General features: G+C 42.3%; 1 protein-coding gene across 5 annotated transcripts; it reads left to right on the forward strand.

Moving 5' to 3' along the window:
• The first annotated feature begins 1,333 nt into the window (after window positions 1-1,333).
• Window positions 1,334-25,894, forward strand: LOC106578266 (SUMO-conjugating enzyme UBC9-B). Of its 5 annotated transcripts, none has more exons than XM_014156927.3 (8): window positions 1,334-1,480; window positions 5,655-5,834; window positions 17,789-17,867; window positions 23,932-24,015; window positions 24,324-24,396; window positions 24,548-24,657; window positions 24,750-24,829; window positions 25,083-25,894. In XM_014156927.3, exons 3-8 carry the CDS (start codon window positions 17,802-17,804, stop codon window positions 25,144-25,146), a joined length of 477 nt encoding a protein of 158 aa, XP_014012402.1. In that variant the 5' UTR covers window positions 1,334-1,480; window positions 5,655-5,834; window positions 17,789-17,801; the 3' UTR covers window positions 25,147-25,894. The 5 variants fall into 5 exon arrangements, with proteins under 5 accessions (XP_014012402.1, XP_014012405.1, XP_014012403.1 ...); XM_014156930.3 differs by having other exon boundaries at window positions 5,765-5,834; XM_014156928.3 differs by having other exon boundaries at window positions 1,335-1,480; window positions 5,595-5,834.
• Window positions 25,895-26,934: the final 1,040 nt, after the last annotated feature.

The raw sequence follows: 26,934 nt of genomic DNA on the forward strand, positions 1-26,934 counted from the left end.
TATGTAAATCTAAATGGTACTGCCCAAATTATGTGAGATTTTAATTTGAGAATTTTTTTTTTTGTGATAGTGATTATCAGTGGAATGGTGACTAGCTCAGTCAGCTCGATGAGACTAGTTTTGGTCTAATGAGTTTTGTTGCAGTGAGATTCTTTTTTGGTTTAAGTTTGCTTGGCTCCATCTTAACCTTAGCAGTCTGTGTATGTTGGTCTGATCTGTATAAGCTGGCTGCACTACTTCCTCAGCAGCATCCTTCTTCTCACTGCTAGACTACATGCCATGGAGAAATAACAATTATATTTTGTGCACCAAAGTATCCAGTCAAGTTCCCAGTATATTATGATGAGTCAGCTGGTTACTTCATCACAGAACACTGCAATGCATGATTGAAGATGGTCACATTTAGGCCTATTATTCCAGAGTAGATGGAATTTATTTATTCTTTAATCAGAATGATGATGCTGTTGATATCAAAGATTATGATGTCATCACTACATCAGTCACTTCTGACTAATACCATGTTTTTATGCAATGTTTAAAATAACTAATGTTACTGGGATAGATTTATGGTATTGCATAGGGTAAGTCCAATAAAATGGTTTGTCTTTCACATTTGGTAGTGTGTGTGTGTGTGTGTGTGTGTGTGTGTGTGTGTGTGTATTTTAATGCAGTTTGTAGCAGCGCACATTTTTTTTGTATGATTGTCTGAATTACACAACACAGTTGAATATGAGGCATAAAAAAGACAAGTCCAAAAACTTGAAACTATGACACTCACTAGTGACAAAAGTGCAAGCTCTGTCTTAAATGGAGAAAGAAACAAGTTAACATACAAACATCATAGCACCCTGTGTGGTAGACTAAACATAAAAAACGATGGATTCGACAGAGAACATTTTGTTTTTATCAAGGGTCAATGAATGGAACTGATAACGTAAACAAATAGCGCCCTCTAGTGTTATTTATTTAAAATGCTCGTACTGCACCTTTAAATCTTTAGTGGTCTACGAAATTGCCGGTTTGAGCTTATTTGTTATTGAATTTTTGGGACTAAGTCTAAAATTATTCAATTGATATGTACATATTGCATAACTTAAATGATCGGACAAAGTAATAAGGCAATCTTCATCAGCTGTCCCTTACGAATGCAAATTGTGCCCAAATCAATGCAGACCACATGAACGTTGTACCCAAATCAATGCAGACCACAGTATGAACGTTGTACCACTTAATTATCAGTTATTTCAATTAACACAAACTAGTAACGTGAATATGGTACATCGATCCCTGCAGAACCCCCACTGCATTATAATTATTTTCAGGCGGTTGGGAGATTGCCTATGTTACTGGTCCTGTTATTTAGCTTGGGCAGGAACGGGTGTTTTTTTCAGGAGGGAAACTTCACCGGGCTTTATCCCGATTTAAACACGACTAATTCATCCAGTTAAAAAAATACGAGTCATTATAGCCATATTGAAAGGTAAGAGAATGTCGCCCGTGCCCTTACAATTTTGTATTTATGTAATACGAGGTTATATAATCTGTCTTGAGTTTGCGCCATTTTCGTTAGTTGGTTGATGCGTAAATGTGCGCCAGTTTGGGAAGCCCTCGGTCCTTTGTCCTGCTCAGTCATGGGTGGTATTATTGCACATTTGTGAGTTTTCGTTTTAAACTAAAGAAAGCGGACAAACATAGCAACTCCTATTTATGGGCTTCAGATGATGAGAAGAACGAGTCTCGTTGCCACAACAAGATGTGAAAAAACAACGACAAGTGCTCAAGCAGACTCCGTTCTCCAACCGCGCTCCACATATGGCCAGGGTAGTCGCACATGTTGTTGTCCAGTTTCTGACCTGGAATTTGCACCAAGAGTAATTTCTTTCGTAGGTGATTTGTGTCGTCGCTGGCATAGCTACCAGCTAACGTGCAGACAGCGGACCAGATATTTTGCGCAAAAATGTTGGGAGTTTCTGGCGCAGATTAACAGCCCGATGTTACGTTATGGTGCTAGCTAGCTATGATGATTGCTGTGTGCTCAGTCCATGACAATATCATAGTGTCAAACCCAAAAGTGCCAAATTATCAGGAAAATCCCGTCAATTTGGCTGGATTCTGTGCAATAATTAAGTCTACTGGCTACCTGACTAGCTCATTTTCCTGTTGAACTCATCTTCTCGAATCCGTAGGACCTAAAGCAATATAAGGTTCGATGGATATCGAGTTTGAGACATGCCATGTAGTATTTTAATATACGCTTTTCATATTAATTCAAAATCTCTGTTCTTTTTGTAAGCTTTCTCAAATCTCTGTGAAATGTCAACGGAGAAATGAGTTTATACCAAGCTTTTTATTTTCAAAGCCTTTACATTTTAATTCAGCTCGTGTCATGCTAATTTAGCTTTTGCGATCCGCGAAAACAACTTTTGAAGACAATTTTACATTTTGAGGTCATTATCAAAAGTTATGAGAAACCTGCACCGATATGTCAACAGAGCTAGGTGCTTATTATGTATTAGGTTACGAAATAACACTTTTTGGATATAATGTTGATATGTTAGAGACCACTCAACGTTTCAGAACATGAAAAGTCATATTTGTCTTGGTAAAATGTATTTTTAATAACACAAGGAAGTTATATTTCATCACCATAGCGCGTTTTCACCCACTCTAGGCAGAGTTGGTGGACACCCTAAATTTTGGATACATAACCTACAGTACACACCAGGACCTTTCTAGGGAAGTCAACATGGTAGATATAATTAATAGAAGTTGCTATCTATGAATGTAAAACTCTAGTCTTCGAGGGCCACTGTTTATACATGTTTTTGTCTTTTGACTAAAATAGGCTAGACTTTGTAAACCAGGTATTTACCCTTGTGTACAGAATCAAATAAAATGGTATTTGTCACATGCGCCGAATACAACAGGTGTAGACGTTACTGTGAAATGCTTACTTACGAGCCCTTAACCAACAATGCCGTTAAAGAAAAAGAGTTAAGAAAATATTTACTAAATAAAAAGTAACAAGAAAATAACAGTATCGAGGCTATGTACAGGGAGTACCGAGTCAATGTGCGGCGGTACAGGTTAGTCAAGGTAATTTGTACATGTATGTCTTAAAGTGACTATGCATAGATAATAAACAGCGAGTAGCAGCAGTGTAAAAAAAAAAAAGGTGGGGGGGGGGGGGGGGTGAATGCAAATAGTCTGGTGACCATTTGATTAATTGTTATGGCTTAGAACCTGTTAAGGAGCCTTTTTGACCTAGACTTGGCGCTCTGGTACTGCTTGCCATGTGGTAGCAGAAAGAACAGTCAATGACTTGGGTGACTGGAGTCTTTGACAATTTTTTGGGGCCTTCCTCTGCACCGCCTAGTATATAGGTCCTGAATGGCAGGAAGCTTGGCCCTAATGATGTACTGGGCCGTACGCACCGTCCTCTGTAGCGCCTTGCAGTCGGATGCCAAGCAGTTGCCATACCAGGCGGTGACGCAACCGATCAGGATGCTCTCGATGGTGCAGCTGTAGAACTTTGAGGATCTGGGCACCCATGCCAAATCTTTTTCAGTCTCCTAAGGGAGGAAGGGTGTTGTCGTGCCCTCTTCACGACTGTCTTGGTGTGTTTGGCCCATGATAGTTTGTTGGTGACGTGAACACCAAGGAACTTAACTCTCAACCCGCTCCACTACAGCCTTGTGAATGGGGCCGCATTCGGCCCTCCTTTTCCTGTAGTCCACGATCATCTCTGTTGTCTTGCTCACGTTAGAGGAGAGTTTGTTGTCCTGACACCACACTGCCAGGTCTCTGACCTCCCTATAGGCTGTCTTGTCAGTGATCAGGCCTCCACTATTGTGTCGTCAGCAAACTTAATGGCATTGGAGTCGTGCTTGGCCACACAGTCGTGGCTGAACAGGGTGTACAGGAGGGGACTAAGCACACACCCCTGAGGGCCCCCCGTGTTCAGGATCAACATGGAAGATGCATTGTTGCTTACCCTTAGGACCTAGAGGTGGCCCGTCAGGAAGTCCAGGATCCAGTTGCAGAGGGAGGTGTTTAGTCCCAGGGTCCTTAGCTTAGGGATGAGCTTTGTGGGCACTATGGTGTTGAACACTGAGCTGTAGGCAATGAACAGCATTCTCACATAGGTGACACATGCTCGACCTTGTCATCGGTGGATCTGTTGGGGCGTCATGCGAATTGGAGTGGGTCTAGGGTTTCCGGGATGATGGTGTTGATGTGCGCCATGACCAGCCTTTCAAAGCACTTCATGGCTACTGACATGAGTGCTACGGGGCAGTAGTCATTTAGGCAGGTTACCTTTGCTTTCTCAGGCACAGGGACTATGGTGGTCTTCTTGAAACATGTATGTATTACAGACCCAGTCAGGGAGCGGTTGAAAATGTCAGTGAATACACTTGCCAGTTGGTCCGTGCATGCTCTGAGTACACGTCCTGGTAATCCGTCTGGCCCAGCGGTCTTGTAAATGTTTAAAGGTCTTACTCACATTGGCTATGGAGAGCGTGATCACACAGTCGTCCTGAACAGCTGGTGCTCTCATGCATGCGTCAGTGTTGCTTGCCTCGAAGCGAGCATGAAGGGCATTTAGCTCGTCTGGTAGGTTCACATTACTGGGCAGCTCGTGGCTGAGTTCCTCTTTGTAGTTCGTAATAGTTTGCAAACCCTGCCACGTCAAACCATCAGAGCCGGTGCAGTAGGATTCAATCTTAGTCCTGTATTGATGCTTTGCTTGTTTGATAGTTCATCTGAGGGCATAGCGGGATTTCTTATAAGCATCCGGATTAGTGTCCCACTCCTTGAAAGCGGCAGATCTAGCCTTTAGGATGTTGCCTGTAATCCATGGCTTCTGGTTGGGATATGTACGTACGGTCACTGTGGGGACGACGTCGTCGATGCACTTATTGATGAAGCCAATGACTTAGGTGGTATACTCCTCAATGCCATTGCATGAATCCCGGAACATATTCCAGTCTGTGCTAACAAAACAGTCCTGTAGCATCTGCATCATCTGACCACTTCCCTATTGAGCGAGTCACTGGTACTTCCTGTTTTACTTTGTGCTTGTTAGCAGGAATCAGGAGGATATAATTATTTGTGTGTCTCTGTGTGTGGAGTAAAGGTGGTCTAGAGTTTTTTTTTTTTTTTCCCCCTCTGGTTGCACATGTGACGTTTGTAGAAATTAGGTCAAATGGATTTGCCTGCATTAAAGTCCCCGGCCACTAGGAGTTCTGCTTCTAGATTAGCATTTTCTTGTCTGCTTATGGCCTTAAGCTGCTCGTTGAGTGCGGTCTTAGTGCCAGCATCAGTTTTTGGTGGTAAATAGACTGCTACAAGAATATAGACAGTGTGGTCTATAGTTTATCATGAGGTACTCTACCTCAGGCGAGCAATATTAGACATTGCTTACCAGCTGTTATTGACAAATATACACAACCCCACCCCTTGTCTTACCAGACGTGGTTGTTCTGTCCTGCCGGTGCTAGGAAAACCCAGCCAAATGTATATTATCTGTGTCGTCGTTCATCCACGACTCAGTGAAACATAAGATATTACAGTTTTTAATGTTCCTTTGGTAGGATAGTCTTGAATGGACATCATCCAGTTTTTTTTCCCCGTGATTGCACGTTGGCCAATAGAACGGATGGTAAAGGCGGGTTTCCCATTCGACGACGAATTCTAACAAGGCACCCCGATCTCCGCCCCCTGTATTTCCATCTTTTCTTCACGCGAACAACGGGGATTTCAGCCTGGTCTCGGAGAAGCAGTATATCTTTCGCATCGGACTCATTAAAGAAAAAATCTTCGTCCAGTTCAAGGTGAGTAATCGCTGATCTGATATCCAGAAGCTCTTTTCTGTCAGTAGAAACAGTAGCAGCAACATTATGTACAAAATAAGTTAACCAATGCAAAAACGCACAAAATGGCACAGTTGGTTAGGAGCCCGTAAAACGGCAGCTATCCCTTCCGGCGCCATTATGCTCAATTATATAAAGTGCCTTCGGAAAATATTCAGACCACGTTTTCCACATTTTGTTACATTACAGCCTTCATTGTAAAATAGATTTTTAATGAGAGTTTTGTCTTTAAAATGGTGTAAAATAGTCATATGTTTGAGAAATTGAAGTAATAGCATTTCTAAGGTATTTGAATGTCGCGCCACGGGATTCCACTGGCTGTTGACTAGGGTGGGACGCAAACGTCCCACCTAGCCCAGAGAGGTTAAAAAAATCCTTAGCAATCTACACACAATACCCCATAATGTCAAAGCGAAAACAGGTTTTTAGACCTTTTTTTACACATTTATTAAAAATTAAAAAAAACAGATGCCTTATTTACATAAGTATTCAGACACTTTGCTATGAGACTCAACATTGAGCTTGAGTGCATCCTGTTTCCATTAATCACCATTGAGATGTTTCTACAACTTCATTGGAGTCCACCTGTGGTAAATACAATTGATTGGACATGATTTGGAAAGTGTATGTATAAGGTTGACTGTCTATATAAGGTTGACAGTTGACTGTGCATGTCAGAGCAAAAACCAAGCCATGAGGTCGAAGGAATTGTCCTTGGAGCTCCGAGACGACAGGATTGTGTCAGAGGCACCGATCTGGGGAAAGGTACCAAAACATTTCTGCTGCATTGAAGGTCCCCAAGAATACAGTGGCCTCAATCATTCTTAAATGGAAGAAGTTTGGAACCACCTAGACTCTTCCTAGAGCTGGCCGCCCGGCCAAACTGAGCAATCGGGGAAGAAGGGCCTTGGTCTGGGACGTGATCAAGAACCCCCGATGGTCACTCTGACTGAGCTCCATAATTCAACTGTGGAGATGGGAGAACCTTCCAGAAGGACAACTACCTCTGCAGCACTGCATCAATCAAGCCTTTATGGTAGAGTGACCAGATGGAAGCCACTCCTCAGTACAAGGCACATGACGGCACACTTGGAATTTGTCAAGACGGTTACAGACTCTCAGACCATGAGAAACACGATTGTCTGGTCTGATGAAACCAAGATTGAACTCTTTGGCCTGAATGCCAAGGGTCATGTCTGGAGGAAACCTGGCACCATCCCTACAGTGAAGCATGGTGGTAGCAGCATGCTGTGGGGATGTTTTTCAGAGGCAGGTACTGGGAGACTAGTCAGAATCGAGGCAAAGATGAAAGGAGTGAAGTACACAGAGCTCCTTGATGAAAACCTGCTCCAGGGCGCTCAGACTAGGGTGACGGTTCACCTAACAGGACAACGACCTTAAGCAAACAGCCAAGACAACGCAGGAGTGGCTTCGGGACAAGTCTCTGAATGTGCTTGAGTGGCCAGCCAGAGCCCGGACTTGAACCTGATCGAACATCTCTGGAGAGACCTGAAAATAGCTGTGAAGCAACGCTCCCCATCCAACCTGACAGAGCTTGAGAAGATCTGCAGAAAAGAATGGGAGAAACTCCCCAAATGCAGGTGTGCCAAGCTTGTAGCGCCATACCCAAGAAGACTCGAGGCTGCAATTGCTGCCAAAGGTCCATCAAAGTACTGAGTAAATGGTCTGAATACTTATGTAAAGGTGATATTTCCGTTTTATTTTTTTATAAGTTAGTGAAAAGTTCTAAACCAGTTTTTGTTTTGTCTGTAGATTTGGGGGGGGGGGGGCAATTTAATCAATTTGAGAGGCTGTAACGTATCAAAATGTGGAAAAAGTTAAGGGGTCTGAATACTTTCCGATGGCACTGTGTGTATATACACTACCGTTCAAAAGTTTGGGGTCACTTAGAAATGTCCTTGTTTTTGAAAGAAAATAACACTTTTGTCCAATAAAATAACATAAAATGTATCAGAAATACAGTGTAGACATTGTTAATGTTGTAAATGACTATTGTAGCTGGAAATGGCTGATTTATGGAATATCTACATAGGCGTACAGAGGCCCATTATCAGCAACCATCACTCCTGTGTTCCAATGGCACGTTGTGTAAGCTAATCCAAGTTTATCATTTTAAAAGACTAATTGATCATTAGAAAACCCTTTTGCAATTATGTTAGCACAGCTAAAAACTGTTGTGCTGATTTTTAAAGAAGATATAAAACTGGCCTTCTTTAGACTAGTTGAATATCTGGAGTATCAGCATTTGTGGGTTCGATTACAGGCCAAAAATGGCCAGAAACAAAGAACTTTCTTCTGAAACTCGTCGGTCTATTCTTGTTCTGAGAAATGAAGGCTATTCCATAAGAGAAAATGCCAAGAAACTAAAGACCTTGTACAACTCCCTTCACAGAACAGTGCAAACTGGCTCTAACCAGAATAGAAAGAGTGGGAGGCCCTAGTGCACAACTGAGCAAGAGGACAAGTACATTAGTGTCTAGTTTGAGAAACAGATGCCTCAAGTCCTCAACTGGCAGCTTCATTAAAGAGTACCCGCAAAACACCAGTCTCAACGTCAACAGTGAAGAGGCAGAGTTGCAAAGAAAAAGCTATATCTCAGACTGGCCAATAAAAATAAATGATTAAGATGGGCAAAAGAACACACACTGGACAGAGGAACTCTGCCTAGAAGGCCAACATCACGGAGTCGTTTCTACACTGTTGAGACTGGTGTTTTGTGGCTACTATTTAATGAAGCTGCCAGTTGAGGACTTGTGAGGCGTCTTTCTCAAACTAGACACGCTAATGTACTTGTCCTCTTGCTCAGTTGTGCACCAGGGCCTCCCACTCTTTCTATTCTGGTTAGACCCAGTTTGCGCTGTTCTGTGAAGGGAGTAGTACACAGCTTTGTACGAGATCTTCAGTTTCTTGGCAAGTTCTCGCATGGAATTGCCTTCATTTCTCAGAACGAGAATAGACTGACGAATTTCAGAAGAAAGTTCTGTATTTTTGGCCTGTAATCGAACCCACAAATGCTGATGCTCCAGATATTCAACTAGTCTAAAGAAGGCCAGTTTTATTGCTTCTTTAATCAGGACAAGTTTTTAGCTGTGCTAACATAATTGCAAAAGGGTTTTCTAATGATCAATTAGTCTTTTTTTAAATGATAAACTTGGATTAGCTAACACAACGTGCGATCGGAACACAGGAGTGATGGTTACTGATAATGGGCCTCTGTACGCCTATGTAGATATTCCATAAATCAGCCATTTCCAGCTACAATAGTCATTTACAACATTAACAATGTCTACACTGTATTTCTGATCAATTTGATATTTTAATGGACAATTTTGTTTTGCTTTTCTCTCAAAAACAAGGACATTTCTAAGTGACCCAAACTTTTGAACAGTAGTGTGCATACGTTTACTTGCCAGTGTATGGTGAATCCTTTTCAATCACCAGGATTTCTGTATAAATTTGTCATCAAATTTGATCTGATCTTCATCTAAGTCACAACAATAGACGAACATATAACATAGTGTGCTTAAACTAATATCACGCAAATTATTGTATTTTTCCTGTCTGTATTGAATACATCATTTAAACATTCACAGTGTAGGTTGGAAAAAGTATGTGAACCCCTAGGCTAATGACTATTCCAAAAGCTAATTGCAGTCAGGAGTCAGCTAACCTGTAGTCCAATCAATGAGACGAGATCGGAGATGTTGGTTAGTTGCCTTGCCCCATAAACTCTCAAAATTTGAGTTTGCTATTCACAAGAAACATTGCCTGATGTGAACCATGCCTCAAACAAAAGAGATCTCAGAAGACCTAAGATTAAGAATGGTTGACTTGCATAAAGCTGGAAAGGGTTACAAAAGTATCTCTAAAAGCCATGATTTTCATCAGTCAACGGTAAGACAAATTGTCTATAATTGGAGAAAGTTCAACACTGTTGCTACTCTCCCTATGAGTGGCTGTCCTGCAAAGATGACTGCAAGAGCACAGCGTAGAATGCTCAGTGAGGTTAAGAAGAATCCTACTTTCAGCTAAAGACTTACAGAAAGCTCTGGAACATGCTAACATCTCTGTTGACGAGTCTACAATAGGTAAAACGCAAAACAAGAATGGTGTTCGTGGAGGACACCACGGAAGAAGCCACTGCTGAGCACACCAACATCAAAGCCTCATCTCAACTGTATGGTAGTATAGTGGAGGGAGCATCATCGTTTGGGGCTGCTTTGCTGCCTGCCTCAGTGTCTGGACAGCTTGCTATCATCGTTGGAAAAATGACTTCCCAAGTTTATCAAGACATTTTGCAGGAGAATGTTAGACTGTCTGTCCGTCAATTGAAGCTCAACAGTTGGGTGATGCAGCAGGGCAATGACCCAAAAGGCCGAAGTAAATCAACAACCGAATGGCTTCAATAGAAAAAATGATGCCTTCTGGAGTGGCCCAGTCAGAGTCCTGACCTCATCCCAATTTTAGATGCTGTTGCATGACCTCCAGCAGGTCACACCAGACATCCCAAGAATATTGCTGAACTGAAACAGTTTTGTGAAGAGGAATGGTCCAAAATGTATCCTGACCGTTGTGCAGGTCTGATCTGCAACTACAAAAAAATGTTTGGTTGAGGTTATTGCTGCCAAGGGAGGGTTAACCAGTTATTAAATCCAAGGGATCACATTAATTAAGCAAAAAAACATGCGTCCCTTTTTCAGGACCCTGTCTTTCAAAGATATTTCGTAAAAATCCTAATTTCACAGATCTTAATTGTAAAGGGTTTAAACACTGTTTCCCATTGTTGTTCAATGAACCATAAACAATTCATGAACATGCACCTGTGGAACGGCCGTTAACTTCTCTAGGGTATGTGGGACGGTAGCGTCCCACCTTGCCAGCAGCCAGTGAAATAGCAGAGCGCCAAATTCAAAACAACAACAAATCTCATAATTCAAATTTCTCACACATACAAGTATTTTACACCATTTTAAAGATGATCTTCTCGTTAATCCAACCACACTGTCCGATTTTAAAAAGGCTTCACGGCGAAAGCATAGCATTAGATTATGTTAGGACAGCACCTAGACAAGAAAAACCACTCAGCCATTTTCCAAGCAAGGAGAGGCGTCACAAAAAAACAGAAATACAGCTAATATTAATCACTAACCTTTGATCTTCATCAGATGGCACTCATAGGACTTCATGTTACACAATACATGTATGTTTTGCTCAATAAAGTTCATATTTATATCCCAAAAAATACCTTTTACATTGGCGTGTAATGTTCAGAAATGTTTTGCCTCCAAAGCTGCCGGTGAATGAGCACATCAATTTACAGAAATACTCATCATAAACGTTGATAAAATATACAACTGTTTTTCAAAGAATTATAGATGCACTACTCCTTAATGCAACCGCTGTGTCAGATTTCAAAAAAGCTTTCCGGCAAAAGCAAACTTTGCAATAATCTGAGTACAGCGCTCAGACATCAAAACAGATACCCGCCATTTTGGAGTCAACAGAAGTCACAAATAACATTATAAATATTCACTTACCTTTGATCTTCATTGGAATGCACTCCCAGGAATCTCAGTTCCACAATAAATGTTCGTTTTGTAAGAAAGTTCATCTTTATGTCCAAATACATCCTTTTTTGTTTGCGTTCCGTCGAGTAATCCAAATCCACTGTGCTCGCGCAGTGAGTTCAGACAGTCAAAAAAGTTATATTACAGTTCGTAGAAACATGTCAAACAATGTATAGAATCAATCTTTAGGATGTTTTTATCATAAATCTTCCATAATATTCCAACCGGACAATTCCTTTGTCTTCAAAAAAAAGGAACACAGCTAACTCTCACGGGAGTGCGCGCCACTGAGCTCATGTCATTTTCTGTCACCTGATTCCAATAGCTCTTATTCTCTCCCCATTCACAGTAGAAGCATGAAACAACGTTCTAAAGACTCTTGACATCTAGTGGAAGCCTTAGGAAGTGCAAAATGACCCACAGACACTGTATATTGGATAGGGTATCACTTGAAAAACTACAAACCTCAGATTTCCACACTTCCTGGTTGGATTTTTTTCTCAGGTTTTTGCCTGCCATATGAGTTCTGTTATACTCACAGACATCATTCAAACAGTTTTAGAAACTTCAGAGTGTTTTCTATCCAAATCCACTAATAATATGCATATCTTAGCTTCTGGGACTGAGTAGCAGGCAGTTTATGCTGGGCACCTTCTTCATCCGGACGTCAAAATACTACCCCCTACCCAAGAGAGGTTAAGACACTAACAGCTAACAAACGGTAGGCAATTAAGGTCACAGTTATGAAAACTTAGGACACTATAGAGGCCTTTCTACTGACTCTGGAAAAACACCAAAAGAAAGATGCCCAGGGTCCCTGCTCATCTGTGTGAATGTGTTTTAGGCATGCTGCAAGGAGGCATGGGGACTGCAGATGTGGCCAGGGCAATAAATTGCAATGTCTGTACTGTGAGACGCCTAAGACAGAGCTACAAGGAGACAGGACGGACAGCTGATCGTCCTCGCAGTGGCAGACCACGTGTGACAACACCTGCACAGGATCGGTACATCCGAACATCACACCTGTGGGACAGTTGCAGGATGACAACAACTGCCCGAGTTACACCAGGAACGCACAATCCCTCCATCAGTGCTCAGACTGTCCGCAATAGGCTGAGAGGCTGGACTGAGGGCTTGTAGGCCTGTTGCAAAAACAGGTCCTCACCAGACATCACCGGCAACAACGTCGCCTATGGGCACAAACCCACTGTCGCTGGACCAGACAGGACTGGCAAAAAGTGCTCTAAACTGACGAGTCGCGGTTTTGTCTCACCAGGGGTGATGGTCGGATTCGCGTTTATCGTCGAAGGAAGGAGTGTTACACCGAGGCCTTTACTCTGGAGCGGGATCGAGGTGGAGGGTCCGTCATGGTCTGGGGCGGTGTGTCACAGCATCGTCGGACTGGGCTTGTTGTCATTGCAGGCAATCGCAACGCTGTGCGTTACAGGGAAGACATCCTCCTCCCTCATGTGGTACCCTTCCTGTGGGCTCATCCTGACATGACCCTCCAGCATGACAATGCCACCAGCTATACTGCTCGTTCTGTGCGTGATTTCCTGCAAGACAGGAATGTCAGTGTTCTGCCATGGCCAGCGACGAGCCCGGATCTCAATCCCATTGAGCACGTCTGGGACCTGTTGGATCGGAGGGTGAGGGCTAGGGCCATTCCCCCCCCAGAATTGTCCGGGAACTTGCAGGTGCCTTGGTGGAAGAGTGGGGTAACATCTCACAGCAAGAACTGGCAAAACTGGTGCAGTCCATGAGGAGGAGATGCACTGCAGTACTTAATGTAGCTGGTGGCCACACCAGATACTGACTGCGATTTTTGATTTTGACCCCCCCTTTGTTCAGGGACACATTATTCAATTTCTGTTAGTCACATGTCTGTGCAACTTGTTCAGTTTTTCTCAGTTGTTGAATCTTGTTAGGTTCATACAAATATTTACACATGTTATGGTTGTTGAAAATAAACGCCGTTGACAGTGAGGATGTTTCTTTTTTTTGTTGAGTTTACATTTCCCACCCTGGACTGTGAATGTTTACATGGTGTGTTCAATAAAGACATGAAAATGTATATTTGTGTGTTATTAGTTTAAGCAGACTGTTTGTCTATTGTTGTGACCTAGATGAAGATCAGATAACATTTTATGACCAATTTATGCATAAGTACAGGTATTTCCAAAGGGTTCCCATACTTTTTCTTGCCCTGTGTAACACACACACAGTAGGTATTCAACCCTCTTGGGATATTTTTATTTTGTTGAATTATTTAACTGAGTTGTATTTTTATTTATCGTTGATCTAGACAAAACTACTCCCTTTTTTTTACCTTGGCAAGTCAGTTAAGAACAAATTCTTATTTTCTATGACGGCCTAGGAGCAGTGCCTGTTCAGGGGCAGAATGACAGATTTGTACCTTGTCAGCTCGGGGATTTGATCTTGCAACCTTTCTGTTACTAGTCCAATGCTCTAACCACTAGGCCAACCTGCCGCTTCATTATGTCAACGTGAAAAGAGTTCTATAAATGTGGACAAATTCCTAAAAATCAACTATAATATAGTTTCATAAGTATTCACACCCATTGTTAAGGCAAGCCTAAATTAGTGTAGGAGTATTTAGCTGAAGTCACTTAAGATAGATGGACTCACTCTGTGAAATGATATGGGTTTACATGATTTTTGAATGACTAACCCTTCATCTGTCCCTGTGAATTTCTTCACATTTTGTTACAAAGTGGGATTTCAAGAAATGTAATTGTTGACCAAAAAATTACAATGTACACAAAATACTTTGACAAAGTGGAAGTAAAAAATTTTTTTTATAGGAGCGGAATACTAATGCATGTTAGAAACAACTTTGGCGTCGATTACAGTTGAGTCTTATGGATAAGTCTAAGAGCTTTGCACACCTGGATTGTGCAATGTTTGCCTTTTTCTTCTTAAAATTATTCAAGCTCTGTTGGGGTACATTGCTAGATGCCAATTTTCAAGTCTTGCCATAGATTTTCAAGCAGATTTAAGTCAACTTTTACTTGGCTACTCAGGAACATTCACTGTCTTCTTGGTACGCAAATCAATGTACATTTTGGCCTTGTGTTGTAGGTTATATTGTCCTGCTGAAATGTGTATTTCCTCTCCCAGTCTCTGGTGTAAAGCAGGCTTTCCTCTAGGATTTTGCCTATGCGTAGCTCATCCTGTTTTTATTTTTATCCTGAAACTCCCCAGTATTTGCCTTTTGTCAAGCATACCCTGATGCAGTAACCACCATGCTTAAAAAGGAGGCAGTTAGTGTTGTTGGATTTGACCCAACCATGAGTAAGGCTTTGCATTTAGGCCAAAAGGTGTATTACCTTAACATTGGAGCATTTTATGTAGATTGTTGGAAAAATGGAAATTAAAGTCCATTTTAATCTAACTTTTGTAACACATTAAATGTGAATAAATCCGAGAGGTCTGAATACTTTCGTACGGTCTCTGTCAAGTGTTGAATATTAAGCACAGATTCGATTACAAAGACCAGAGCTTTTCGAAAGCTTTAAAGATGGGCAGTGATTGGTAGATGGGTAACGATAACAAATCAGACAGAGAATATGTCTCAAGTTAATAATTATGTTGTGGATGATGTATTAAACCACCCAGAAACGTAATACGGAGAGAGAAAAAAAGCACTTTGTCCTAAATGCCTTATGTTTGGGCCAAACACATCCAGGGTTTCTGTTAGGACAATGTGGGGCAGGACATTTGACCGGCAACATTTTAATTTACTGGACCCATATGCATTGGGGAATGACTGAGATCTCATTTAGAATATGGTAATTCATATTAACAGAACATGCAAGTTGAGGATGCAACGATGTGCGGTCCTTCATACTTTGACATTTTAGAATAACTTTCCATTTACTTTTTCTCAGCCAACAACACGAGTAACAAACAGCAAAATCACTAGCCTATGTCAATCTACTGTAGTAGAATAGTTTAGGCTACCTATTCTATTGATCAGCTTGTTGAAAAAGAAATAGCCTATTCCAAAACACTCTGGGACAGTTGTGGGATGGGTCCCAAATTCGCGAATGTTTATTCCATAATGCAATTAGCGGGAAAATACCATTGTCAAAAGGGCACTGCACATGCGAGCGGTTTCATGTGACGGATGAAAATATCTGTCCGAAATATAGGAAGAGAGATCTAATAGGCTACTTTGAAGCAAGGTAAGACGTGCCTCGTTTATTGAAATGTTCAAGATTTTATTTTTTTAAGTATATGATTTCAAAATAGATACTGCCTCCCAGCTCATTGCAAGGTGGTGTGAAGTCTGCCTTGTGTTGCCGTTAGATGCAGAGTTCAAAACAACTCAGGAAATCTCAGACTTCTTCAGTGCATTCAAGACAACTTGGAACTGGGGGGAAAAACTTGCTCCGACTGGGGGGCAAAATGGTTTTCAACGAACGATCATCCAACTCAAACCCCAACTTTCGGACCTAAAGATCACTGACGACATGATTTGACCCAGTTGTCTTGAAAGCACCAAGATGCTGCAGCTCTTGCACTGTCTTGACAGATTTTTCACTCAAAGATGCATAATGAATATACTGTACACACGTGCCAATTTAATTCCACCAAATTATGCAAATGAACCCATAGACGGGGATCATCAACTAGATTCACCCGCGGGCCGATTTTTATATATATTTATTTACATTCTTGAGCAGATGGTCGGGGGGGCTGAAACGTAATTGCGCAATAAGACCCGAGGGGGTGTGGTGTATATATTTAGAGGTTTTAAGTTCCGTGGGAATATATGGGAATTAACAGGAATACAGTTCAAGTTGTAAGTTTACATACACCTTGACCAAATACATTTAAACTCAGTTTTTCACAATTCCTGCCATTTAATCCTAGTAAAAATTCCCTGTCTTAGGTCAGTTAGGATCACTACTTTATTTTAAGAATGTGGAATGTCAGCATAATAGTAGAGAATTATTTATTTCAGCTTTTATTTCTTTCATCACATTCCCAGTGGGTCAGAAGTTTACATACACTCAATTAGTATTCGGTAGCATTGCCTTTAAATTGTTCAACTTGGGTCAAACGTTTCGGGGAGCCTTCCACAAGCTTCCCACAATAAGTTGGGTGAATTTTGGCCCATTCCTCCTGACAGAGCTGGTGTAACTGAGTCAGGTTTGTAGGCCTCCTTGCTCACACATGCTTTTTCAGTTCTGCCTACAAATCTTCTATGGGATTGATGGCCACTCCAATACCTTGACTTTGTTGTCCTTAAGCCATTTTGCAACAACTTTGGAAGTATGCTTGGGATCATTGTCCATTTGGAAGACCCATTTGCGACCAAGCTTTAACTTCCTGGCTGACGTCTTTATGTGGCTTCAATATATCCCATAATTTTCCTACCTCATGATGCCATCTAATTTGTGAAGTGCACCAGTCCCTCGTGCAGCAAAGCACCCCCACAACATGATGCTGCCATTCCCGTGCTTCACGGTTGGGATGGTGTTCTTCGGCTCGCAAGCCTCCCCCCTTTTTCCTACAAACATAACGATGGTCAAAACATAATCATTTCAAACCTTGCTTACATTTGTATGCGATCACGTCTCTGTGTGGGAATGGTTGGGAATAAAAGCTAACATTACCAAGAACACAGTGAATGTTCCTGAAAAGTGCTTGAACAATTTTGAAAAGAATGATGGGCAAATATTGCACAATCCAGGTGTGCAAAGCTATTAAGGTGTTTGCATGCTTCCCAGCCAAAACAGTTCGGAAGAGTTTGTGCATATAATGACTACATTTTGATATTTTTGTTCAAACACGTTTTTGTTCCAACATCTTAGTTAGATGTCAAATTAGGCGACTAAGATCTCAGCAAAAACGTCAATTAATTACAGATTTCTTGAGTTATCTTAGTCATTTTTTATTTAAAAAAAATGTTAGCGTATACTGGCTATGGCGTCTCAGTGGACAAACGGTACAATTGGCGCTTTTTTTCCCCCCGAAGATCTTATTAAGGGAGTATAAAAGCACATTTGTTCAGTTCTCGGCTAGGCTCCATCCGAACTGAAGCATGCTGCCGCCTTTAGACTTACCCATGAACTGACAGCTGTAATCGCTGCCAAAGGTGTTTCTAACATGTATTGACTCAGGGTGAATGCTTATCTAATCATGGTGTTTTTATTTTTTTATCTTTAAAACATTTAAAGTTTTCTTCCACTTTGGCATTGGAGTAGGTTGACAAAATTCTACATTTAACCGAATTTCTTAGATTTTGTATTTACATGTCTTTGAAAGCACACTTGTTTGTTACTTCTGCTGTTTCAGGAGCCCACCAATCATGTCAGGCATTGCATTGAGCCGGCTTGCCCAGGAGCGCAAAGCATGGCGGAAAGACCACCCTTTCGTGAGTATTTATGCCAGTCAAGCGTCACATTTTCAGTGTGTAGTTCTGGACCAGGGGTGTCGAACATCCAGCACGCGAGGGGGTCCACGAGTGGTTTGAGTAAAAAAATATTTATACACTGAGTGTATAAAACATTAAGACCGCCTTCCTAATATTGAGTTTCACCCCCTTTGCCCTCAGAACAGCTTCAATTTGTCGGGACTGGAATCTGCAAGGTGTCAACCATTCCACAGGGATGCTGCCCATGTTGACTCCAATGCTTTCCACAGTTGTCAAGTTAGCTGGATGTCCTTTGGGTGGTGGACCATTTTTGATGCACATGGGAAACTGTTGAGTGTGGAAAAACCCAGCAGCATTGCAGTTCTTTACACAAACCGGTGCGCCTGGCACCTACTACCATACCTCGTTCAAAGGCACTTAAATATGTTGTCTTGCCCATTCACCCTCTGAATGGCACACATACACAACCCATGTCTCAAGGCTTAAAAACCCTTTAACCTAATCTCTGCCCCTTCATATAAACTGTTTGAAATGGATTTAGCAAGTGACATCAATTAGGGATCATAGCTTTCACCTGGTCAGTATGTAATGGAAAAAGCAGGTGTTCATAATGTTTTTTTACACTCTGTGTGTATACACACACACACACAAACAAACAGTGCATTCGGAAGTATTCAGACACCTTGACTTTTTCCACATTTTGTCACATTACAGCCTTATTCTAAAATTGATTAAATGAATAAAAAAATCCTATCTACACACAATACCCCATAATGACAAAGTGAAAAAAACTTTTTTTATACATTTGTGCAAACGTATTAAAAATGAACTGAAAATCCTTATTTACATAAGTATTCAGACCCTTTGCTATGAGACTCTAAATTGAGCTTAGGTCCATCCTGTTTCCATTGTTTAGCCTCAATGTTTCTACACCTTGATTGTCCACCTGTGGGATATGAAGTTGATTGGACATGATATGGAAAGGCACACATCTTTCTATATAAGGTCCCACAGTTGACAGTGCATGTCAGAGCAAAAACCAAGCCATGAGGTTGAAGGAATTATCCATAGAGCTCCGAGACAGGATTGTGTTGAGGAACAGATCTGGGGAAGGGTACCAAAACATTTCTACAGCATTGAAGGTCCCCAAGAACACAGGGGCCTCCATCATTCTTAAATGAAACAAGTTTGGAACCACCAAGACTCTTCCTAGAGCTGGCCGCCCCGGCCAAACAGCAATCAGGGGAGAAGGGCCTTGGTCAAGGATGTGACCAAGAACCAAATGGTCACTCTGAAATAGCTCTAGAGTTCCTCTGTGGAAATGGGAGAACCTTCCAGAAAGACAACCACCTCTCAGCACTCTACCAATCAGGCCTTTATGGTAGAGTGGCCAGACAGAAGCCACTCCTCACATGACAGCCCGCTTGGAGTTTGCCAAAAGGCACCTAAAGACTCTCAGACCAGTCGAAACAAGATTCTCAGGTCTGATGAAACCAAGCTTAAACACTTTGGCCTGAAGGCCAAGTATCACATCTGGAGGAAACCTGGCACCATCCCTACGGTGAAGCGTGGTGGTGGGAGCATCATGCTGTGGGATGTTTTTCTTCTCCTTTCCCCCTTCTGATAACCAGGCGGCGAATCGCATCTCTGCATGTCTGTCAGACATATCAGTGTGGATGACGGATCACCACCTCAAACTGAACCTCGGCAAGACGGAGCTGCTCTTCCTCCCGGGGAAGGACTGCCCGTTCCATGATCTCGCCATCACGGTTGACAACTCCCTTGTGTCCTCCTCCCAGAGTGCTAAGAACCTTGGCGTGATCCTGGACAACACCCTGTCGTTCTCCACTAACATCAAGGCGGTGACCCGATCCTGTAGGTTCATGCTCTACAACATTCGCAGAGTACGACCCTGCCTCACACAGGAAGCGGCGCAGGTCCTAATCCAGGCACTTGTCATCTCCCGTCTGGATTACTGCAACTCGCTGTTGGCTGGGCTCCCTGCCTGTGCCATTAAACCCCTACAACTCATCCAGAACGCCGCAGCCCGTCTGGTGTTCAACCTTCCCAAGTTCTCTCACGTCACCCCGCTCCTCCGCTCTCTCCACTGGCTTCCAGTTGAAGCTCGCATCAGCTACAAGACCATGGTGATTGCCTACGGAGCTGTGAAGGGAACGGCACCTCCATACCTTCAGGCTCTGATCAGGCCCTACACCCAAACAAGGGCACTGCGTTCATCCACCTCTGGCCTGCTGGCCCCCCTACCTCTGAGGAAGCACAGTTCCCGCTCAGCCCAGTCAAAACTGTTCGCTGCTCTGGCACCCCAATGGTGGAACAAGCTCCCTCACGACGCCAGGACAGCGGAGTCAATCACCACCTTCCGGAGACACCTGAAACCCCACCTCTTTAAGGAATACCTAGGATAGGATAAAGTAATCCTTCTAACCCCCCCCCCCCCCCTTAAAAGATTTAGATGCACTATTGTAAAGGGGTTGTTCCACTGGATATCATAAGGTGAATGCACCAATTTGTAAGTCGCTCTGGATAAATGTATTGTTTTTCTGCAGTAGGGACTGGGAGACTAGTCAGGATCAAGGGAAAGATGAACAGAGCAAAGTACAGAGATCCGAGATGAAAAACTGCTCCAGAGTGCACAGAACCAAGACAAAGCAGGAGTGGCTTCGGAACAAGTCTCTGAATGTCCTTGAGTGGCCCAGCCAGAGCCTGGACTTGAACCCGATCGAACATCTCTGGAGAGACCTGAAAATAGCTGAGAGGATCTGCAGAAAAGAATGGGAGAAACTCCCCAAATAGAGGTGTGCCAAGCTTGTAGCGTCTTACCCAAGAAGACTTGAGGCTGTAATTGCTGCCAAAGGTGCTTCAACAACTTTAAATTGTCTGAATACTTATGTAAATGTGATATTTCAGTTCTATTTATATTTTGCTAAAAAAACAAAACTGTTTTGTCATGGGGTATTTTGTGTGTAGATTTGGGGGGGCTATTTAATAAATTTTAGAAGAAGGATGTAACTAGGGATTCACAATATATCGGTGAGCATATCGTAATCGGCCGATATTAGCTAAAAATGCCGGCATCGGCCCGATATCTAGTTTAACTTCTATGGGATAGGGGACGGTATTTGGACGTCCGGATGAAAAGCGTGCCCAAAGTAAACTGCCTGCTGCCCCTTTCCAGAAGCTAGGATATGCATATAATTGGTACATTTGAATAGAAAACACTCTAAAGTTTCTAAAACGGTTAAAATAATGTCTGTGAGTATAACAGAACTGAAATGGCAGGCGAAACCCAGAGGACAAACCCCCCCCCCCCCCAAAAAAAAAATGGCTGCCACTTTTTTATAATAGGGCGAAATTGTGCCCGATTGCAGTTCCTAGGGCTTCCACTAGATGTCAGACTTTAGAAAGAGTTTCAGGCTGGGTTTTGGAAGAAAAAAAAAAAATTGTAGGTGGCTCCCATTTTGGTTGTAGTGTTTCCAAGCGCGTGAATGAGAGTGCGTTCTTTGGTATTTTTCTCCGGTAAAGACAAAAGCGATTCTCCGTCTTAAATTTTATTGTTTATTTGCGTATTAGGGTTCCTATTGTTTGATTTATAAACGTTGATTGACTTGTTTGGATAAGTTTATTGGTAACGTTTGGGATTGATTTTTGTATGCATTTTGAAGGAGGGAAACCAAGTGGATTATTGACTGAAGCGCGCCAGCTAAACTGAGTTTTTATGGATCTAAAGAAGGACATTATTGAACAAAAGGACCATTTGTAATGTAACTGGGACCTTTTGGAGTGCCAACAGAAGATCTTCAAACATAAGGCATATATTATATCGCTATTTCTGACTTTCGTGTCGCAACTCGCTGGTTGAAAATGATTTGTTATGCATTTGTGTGCTGGGCGCTGTCCTCAGATAATCGCAGGGTTTGCTTTCGCCGTAAAGCCTTTTTGAAATCTGACACAGCGGCTGGATTAACAACAAGTTAAGCTTTATTTTGATGTATTGCACTTGTGACTTCATGAAAGTTTCATATTTGTAGTAATTTAATTTGAATTTGGCGCTCTGCAATTTCATCTGAAATTGTCTAAATGGGACGGTAGCGTCACACTAATCCGCAAGAAGTTAACGCCGATGTGCAAAACCGATGTCAAAGCTGACGTGCATACCTATATAACGTTTGCAGATGATGCCACGAAAAATGCAGCGCTACACAGAACAAAAGTAGAAAAACACTAAGCGCACTTCCAACTAAACAAGTTCAAGTCGGGCAGTCATTTGAAATAGAAAGACATTTTCAGCAAGACAACTCAAAGGCGAAATCCATTAATGCCAAGGTAATGGAATTCATTGCCCTTGACAATCAACCGTTCTCTGTCGTGGATGATGTTGGCTTTCGCTGACTGGTCAAGCACTAGTACACACTACCAAGTAGGTGCTCTTTTTCAGATGTTGCCCTACCGGAGTTACACAGTATTGTTGAAATGCACATCCATGAGCTACTTGCTATGGGTATCACTGCTATTAGCTTCACGACTGACATTTGGACCAGCGATGTCAGCCCCATGAGCATGCTGAGTCTGACAGTACAGTGGGTCGATGAGGATTTCGTACTGAGGAAAGCCATATTGCATGCTCAAGAATGTGCTGGTTCTCATACCGCTGCTGCCATTTCAATGGCATTTGAGAACATGTTTGAAACTTGGAAACATGAACACATTCCTAGCGCCATTCGAACAACTGACTCGAAATAAGCTCATCAACTGCGTCTGCAGCAGACGTGATACCCCGTCATGGTATTGAAACGCCTGCTCAACAAAACTCCACGGCCTGTGTCTGCAGTTAACTTACAAAGTACTCGAGGCTGTGAACAAGCGATTCAGTGGCATTCTCTCTTTACTGTGTCGCCACCATGCTAGGTACAAGGACCGCTACTTCGATGCAGACAAACAGGGTTTACGTGAAATGTTAGACACAGCTGGACAAGATGGAAATGGACACAGTGACTGTGCGCACCGAGGAAGAGGCCATGGACAGACGGAGCTGAAACTTGACATGTATGTTGAAATCCTGGTTGATAATGAAACGACTGAACAACGAAACAGCACAGCTGTATTGAGCGGTTAACACCTGCTCGCTCAACCCGGAAGCCAGCTTCACCAATGTGTCCAAGGAAACACCGTTCAACTGACGACCGAAGTCAGCCTGCAGGCCCCTGGCCCGCCACAAGGAGTTGCTAGAGCGTGATGAGCCAAGTTAAGCACCCCCGGCCAAACCCTCCCCTAACCCGGACGACGCTGAGCCAATTGTGCGCCACCCTATGGAACTCCCGGTCACAGCTGGTAATGACACAGCCTGGGATCGAACCCCAGGCTATAGTGATGCTGCAACACTGCAATGCAGTGCCTTAGACTGCTGTGCCACTCGGGAGGCACTATATTTAGATTTAAATTTTATTATAATAAAATAAATAAATTTTAAGGCTGCATGATGCGACTAATGATTTAAAAAAAGTTGCATGAAAGGCATGAGCTCTGCTTTGTTTCTTGTGCAGGCTGCACACACTTCATTAGTCTCTCATTCACATTTTGACAAGCACTTGATAATCTCATCAGGCCTCTAATTTCCCGGCGACATCCCCCTTGTGTGGCCGTAATGCCCCCTAAAAACAATCCATGCCTTTTGTGGCCAAAGGGTTAGCATGACTAAACGGGCACGTGGAATTTGACTGCGGTCATGACTCGTGACCGCCAGTGTGGCAGGTAATATAGTCACCGAAACAGCCCTATGTCCAACTGGCCTCGCAACCGCAGACCACATGTATGGCGTCGTGTGGGTGAGCAGTTTGCTGACGTCAACGTTGTAAACAGAGTGCCCCATGGTGGAGTTATGGTATGGGCAGGTATAAGCTACGGACAACGAACACAATTGCGTCTTATTGATGGCCTTTGAATGCACAGAGATACTGTGACGAGATCCTGAGGCCCATTGTGCCATTTATCCACCGCCATCACCTCATGTTTCAGCATTTTACTGATTGATGCACCTCTTTCTCAGGGCTTTGTGGCTGTGCCGACGAAAAACCCAGATGGAACGATGAACTTGATGAACTGGGAATGTGCTATTCCTGGGAAGAAGGGGGTAAGTAAAGCCATTTCTCTACACATGCAGTTAAAAATAGTCATTGTTTATAGCACTCCATATGTGCATAGTTGGTAGTAGATCATTGAGAGGAAATGTTTTGCACCTGCATATGTAGTAGTTTCATACACCAACACTGAAAAGTGGATATCTTGTATGAAACCAAAGATTGCTAGGATGGGTCATGGCTCATCCTTGACCCTCACATAGTTCGCAAGCGTTTCTGGTCCATTATTAAATAAGAATTTATTTTTAACTGACTTGCCTAGTTTAATATATATTTTTTAATGCTTATGACTCGTCCCCAGACCCCTTGGGAAGGAGGCTTGTTCAAACTGCGGATGCTGTTCAAGGATGACTATCCTTCCTCGCCCCCAAAGTGTAAGTTCATTTTTTTTTTTTCTCCCCCTCGGAATTTCAGGTGAAATTGGTGATCACAAAGGTTGGAAGGATGTGTTGGAACAGGACTTAGAACTTATCTCATGACCTATTTTCCCCATAATGATTCCCTCGTTTTTTTTCTATTTTATAGGTAAATTTGAGCCTCCACTCTTCCATCCTAACGTATATCCGTCAGGCACAGTATGCCTATCCATTCTAGAGGAAGACAAGGACTGGCGACCAGCCATCACCATCAAGCAGGTTAGGATATCCTGGTGATTGACTTACAAACTATAGGCACCAAATGGCTATGCCCAACTAACATGATCTTTATGTATTGTCATATCTTACAGATCCTATTAGGAATACAGGAACTCTTAAATGAGCCCAATATCCAGGATCCAGCCCAAGCAGAGGCATACACAATTTACTGGTGAGTCTAATTTTATTTGTCACGTGTGCCGAATACAACAGGTGTAGACCTTACAGTGAAATGCTTACTTACAATCCCTAACCAACAATGTAGTTTAAAAACAATACCCCCAGAAATAAAAGTAACAATTAATTCAAGTGCAGCAGTAAAATCGAGGGGATTCCTTACAGTTTGCAGTTTTGTTTTTTGATGGGGATATGGTGGATGTAACACTATATTGCAGTTGTTTTACTAAACCCCTCTTTTTTTTCAGCCAAAACAGAGTAGAATATGAAAAAAGAGTTCGAGCACAGGCCAAAAAATTCTCCCCTTCATAAGGGTGAAGATCGTTCGGCTTCGGCAGAAGGAATGGATCAAACGTGGATCACCACCGCCCCTGTTTCTCTATGAATGTGCCCCTCTCACATCGGGACTCGCTTATAAGGACTTCTATTTAAAACTCTTGACAGGCATTCTGTGCCATCTTCTACTCTGACCTACCCCCCTTTTTTTTTAACTGCTGGGCTGGTGTGTGGCGGGTGCTAGGAGGAAATGGGTGCCGTAGCACCCCGGCCGCTTCCTTTTAGCTGTATTACTTGTCTTATGGTGCGAGGGACACGGCAAAGTACCGGTTTCACCATCGACTCAAAAATAACCCGATCTTCATCCTCTTTAGAGGAAGAGAACGTCTTGGTTGTCTTTAGTTTATTTTTTTTTATTTTTTTGCTCCCAAAGATGGTCTATTCCTTAAACCCCTCCCCTCATATTTCCATGATTTTAATTATGTAAAATGTGCTAATTACGTAATTGTCAGTATTTCAACTGCTGTATAATGAATGGCACTTTTATACTGTCATCTCACAATTGTCTCTAGTTTGCTTTGTCTGATTCTCTTATGCAGGTTTTCTATTCAGCATGCTGTAATATAAGATAATCTGCTGTCTTTTTGTTATTTGGGGTGTTTGCTATGAAAAAAAATGGCCACATTGACTCGCAAGGCAGGTAGGCTTACGTCTGTATCAGTCTTTATGTTTATATGGTGCTTTGTTCATGTATGTGTTAGAGTAAATAAACTGTTTCTATAAAGCCACTGTCTCGAGCAGTAAAACTAGTGGTTAACAAATGTTGGCATAGAAATGTTATAATAGCTATAGCTGACACCCCGCCCCCCCATGAAAATCTATTTAAGACACTTTCTATATACCATATTTTGTACAAATAGTATATTAAAACATGTTTGTTTGCGCATCACGATACAGAGTAAGACCGCACGCTTTATCAACTGGCAAGACATTTGAGTTCCATCATATTGAGAATGAAGAAGAAAAACAATGGTCATAATAAAGGATATTTGCCCCTTATTTACAAAAAAAACAAACATTTTAAAACCAATTTAAGGATATTATTCCATATGCGTAAGAATTAATAACTTTTTCTGTTGATTAAGTGCAAATGCGGATTATTTACAATACGTTTTCTAGCCTCATACGTTAGAATGGAAGTCGGGCACAATATGCCTATCCATTCTAGGGGACAAAACTTCTCAATCTGTTTTCACTTTGTCATTATGGGGTGTTGTGTGTAGATTGAGGAAATTGTTTTATTTAATACATTTTAGAATAAGGCTGTAACAAGTGTGGAAAATTCGAGGTCTGAATACTTTCCGAATGCACTGTATACATGATCCAGGGTGGCCCCAAAGACGACCTGTCTAACCCAGCATCTGATTGCACTTGTCCTGGGAATTTCTAATGCCTCGTTTCTGGGGCACTGCTCCTGGCTCACAGATGGCCCACCGGAGAGTGTGTCTGAGGCAGTGTCTAGACTTGACAGTTCATGCAGCTTTTGTATTCTGATCATGGAATTGTGGACACGTCATGAAAATACACCTACATTTTAAATGTCTACCATGTCACGTGCGACTTCAGCTATCAAACGTTGAAGATTGCATTGAAACGACCGGTCTAGACACAAGTCGCATTGTGGTTGGATTGTGTTCAGATCTGGCTGACAACTTCAGGAGGTGGTCAGGGACTAATTGTGTGCGGATTGTTCCTTAAGACAATTAAGGCAAGGGCCGTTTGTCATCTTGTTCTCAACACCAATTTGCTGGTTAACTTTGCTAT

The sequence above is a fragment of the Salmo salar genome, chromosome 19 (genome assembly GCF_965601325.2).
Source record: "Salmo salar chromosome 19, fSalSal1, whole genome shotgun sequence".
Lineage (NCBI taxonomy): Eukaryota > Metazoa > Chordata > Actinopteri > Salmoniformes > Salmonidae > Salmo > Salmo salar.

Bases quoted from the DNA above. Each gene is read 5' to 3' on its own strand.
- LOC106578266 (XM_014156927.3), top strand. From the start codon at position 17,802: ATGTCAGGCATTGCATTGAGCCGGCTTGCCCAGGAGCGCAAAGCATGG. The intron at 24,397-24,547 runs GTAAGTTCATTT...TCTATTTTATAG, and splicing joins TCCTTCCTCGCCCCCAAAGT to GTAAATTTGAGCCTCCACTC. The intron at 24,830-25,082 runs GTGAGTCTAATT...CTTTTTTTTCAG, and splicing joins GAGGCATACACAATTTACTG to CCAAAACAGAGTAGAATATG.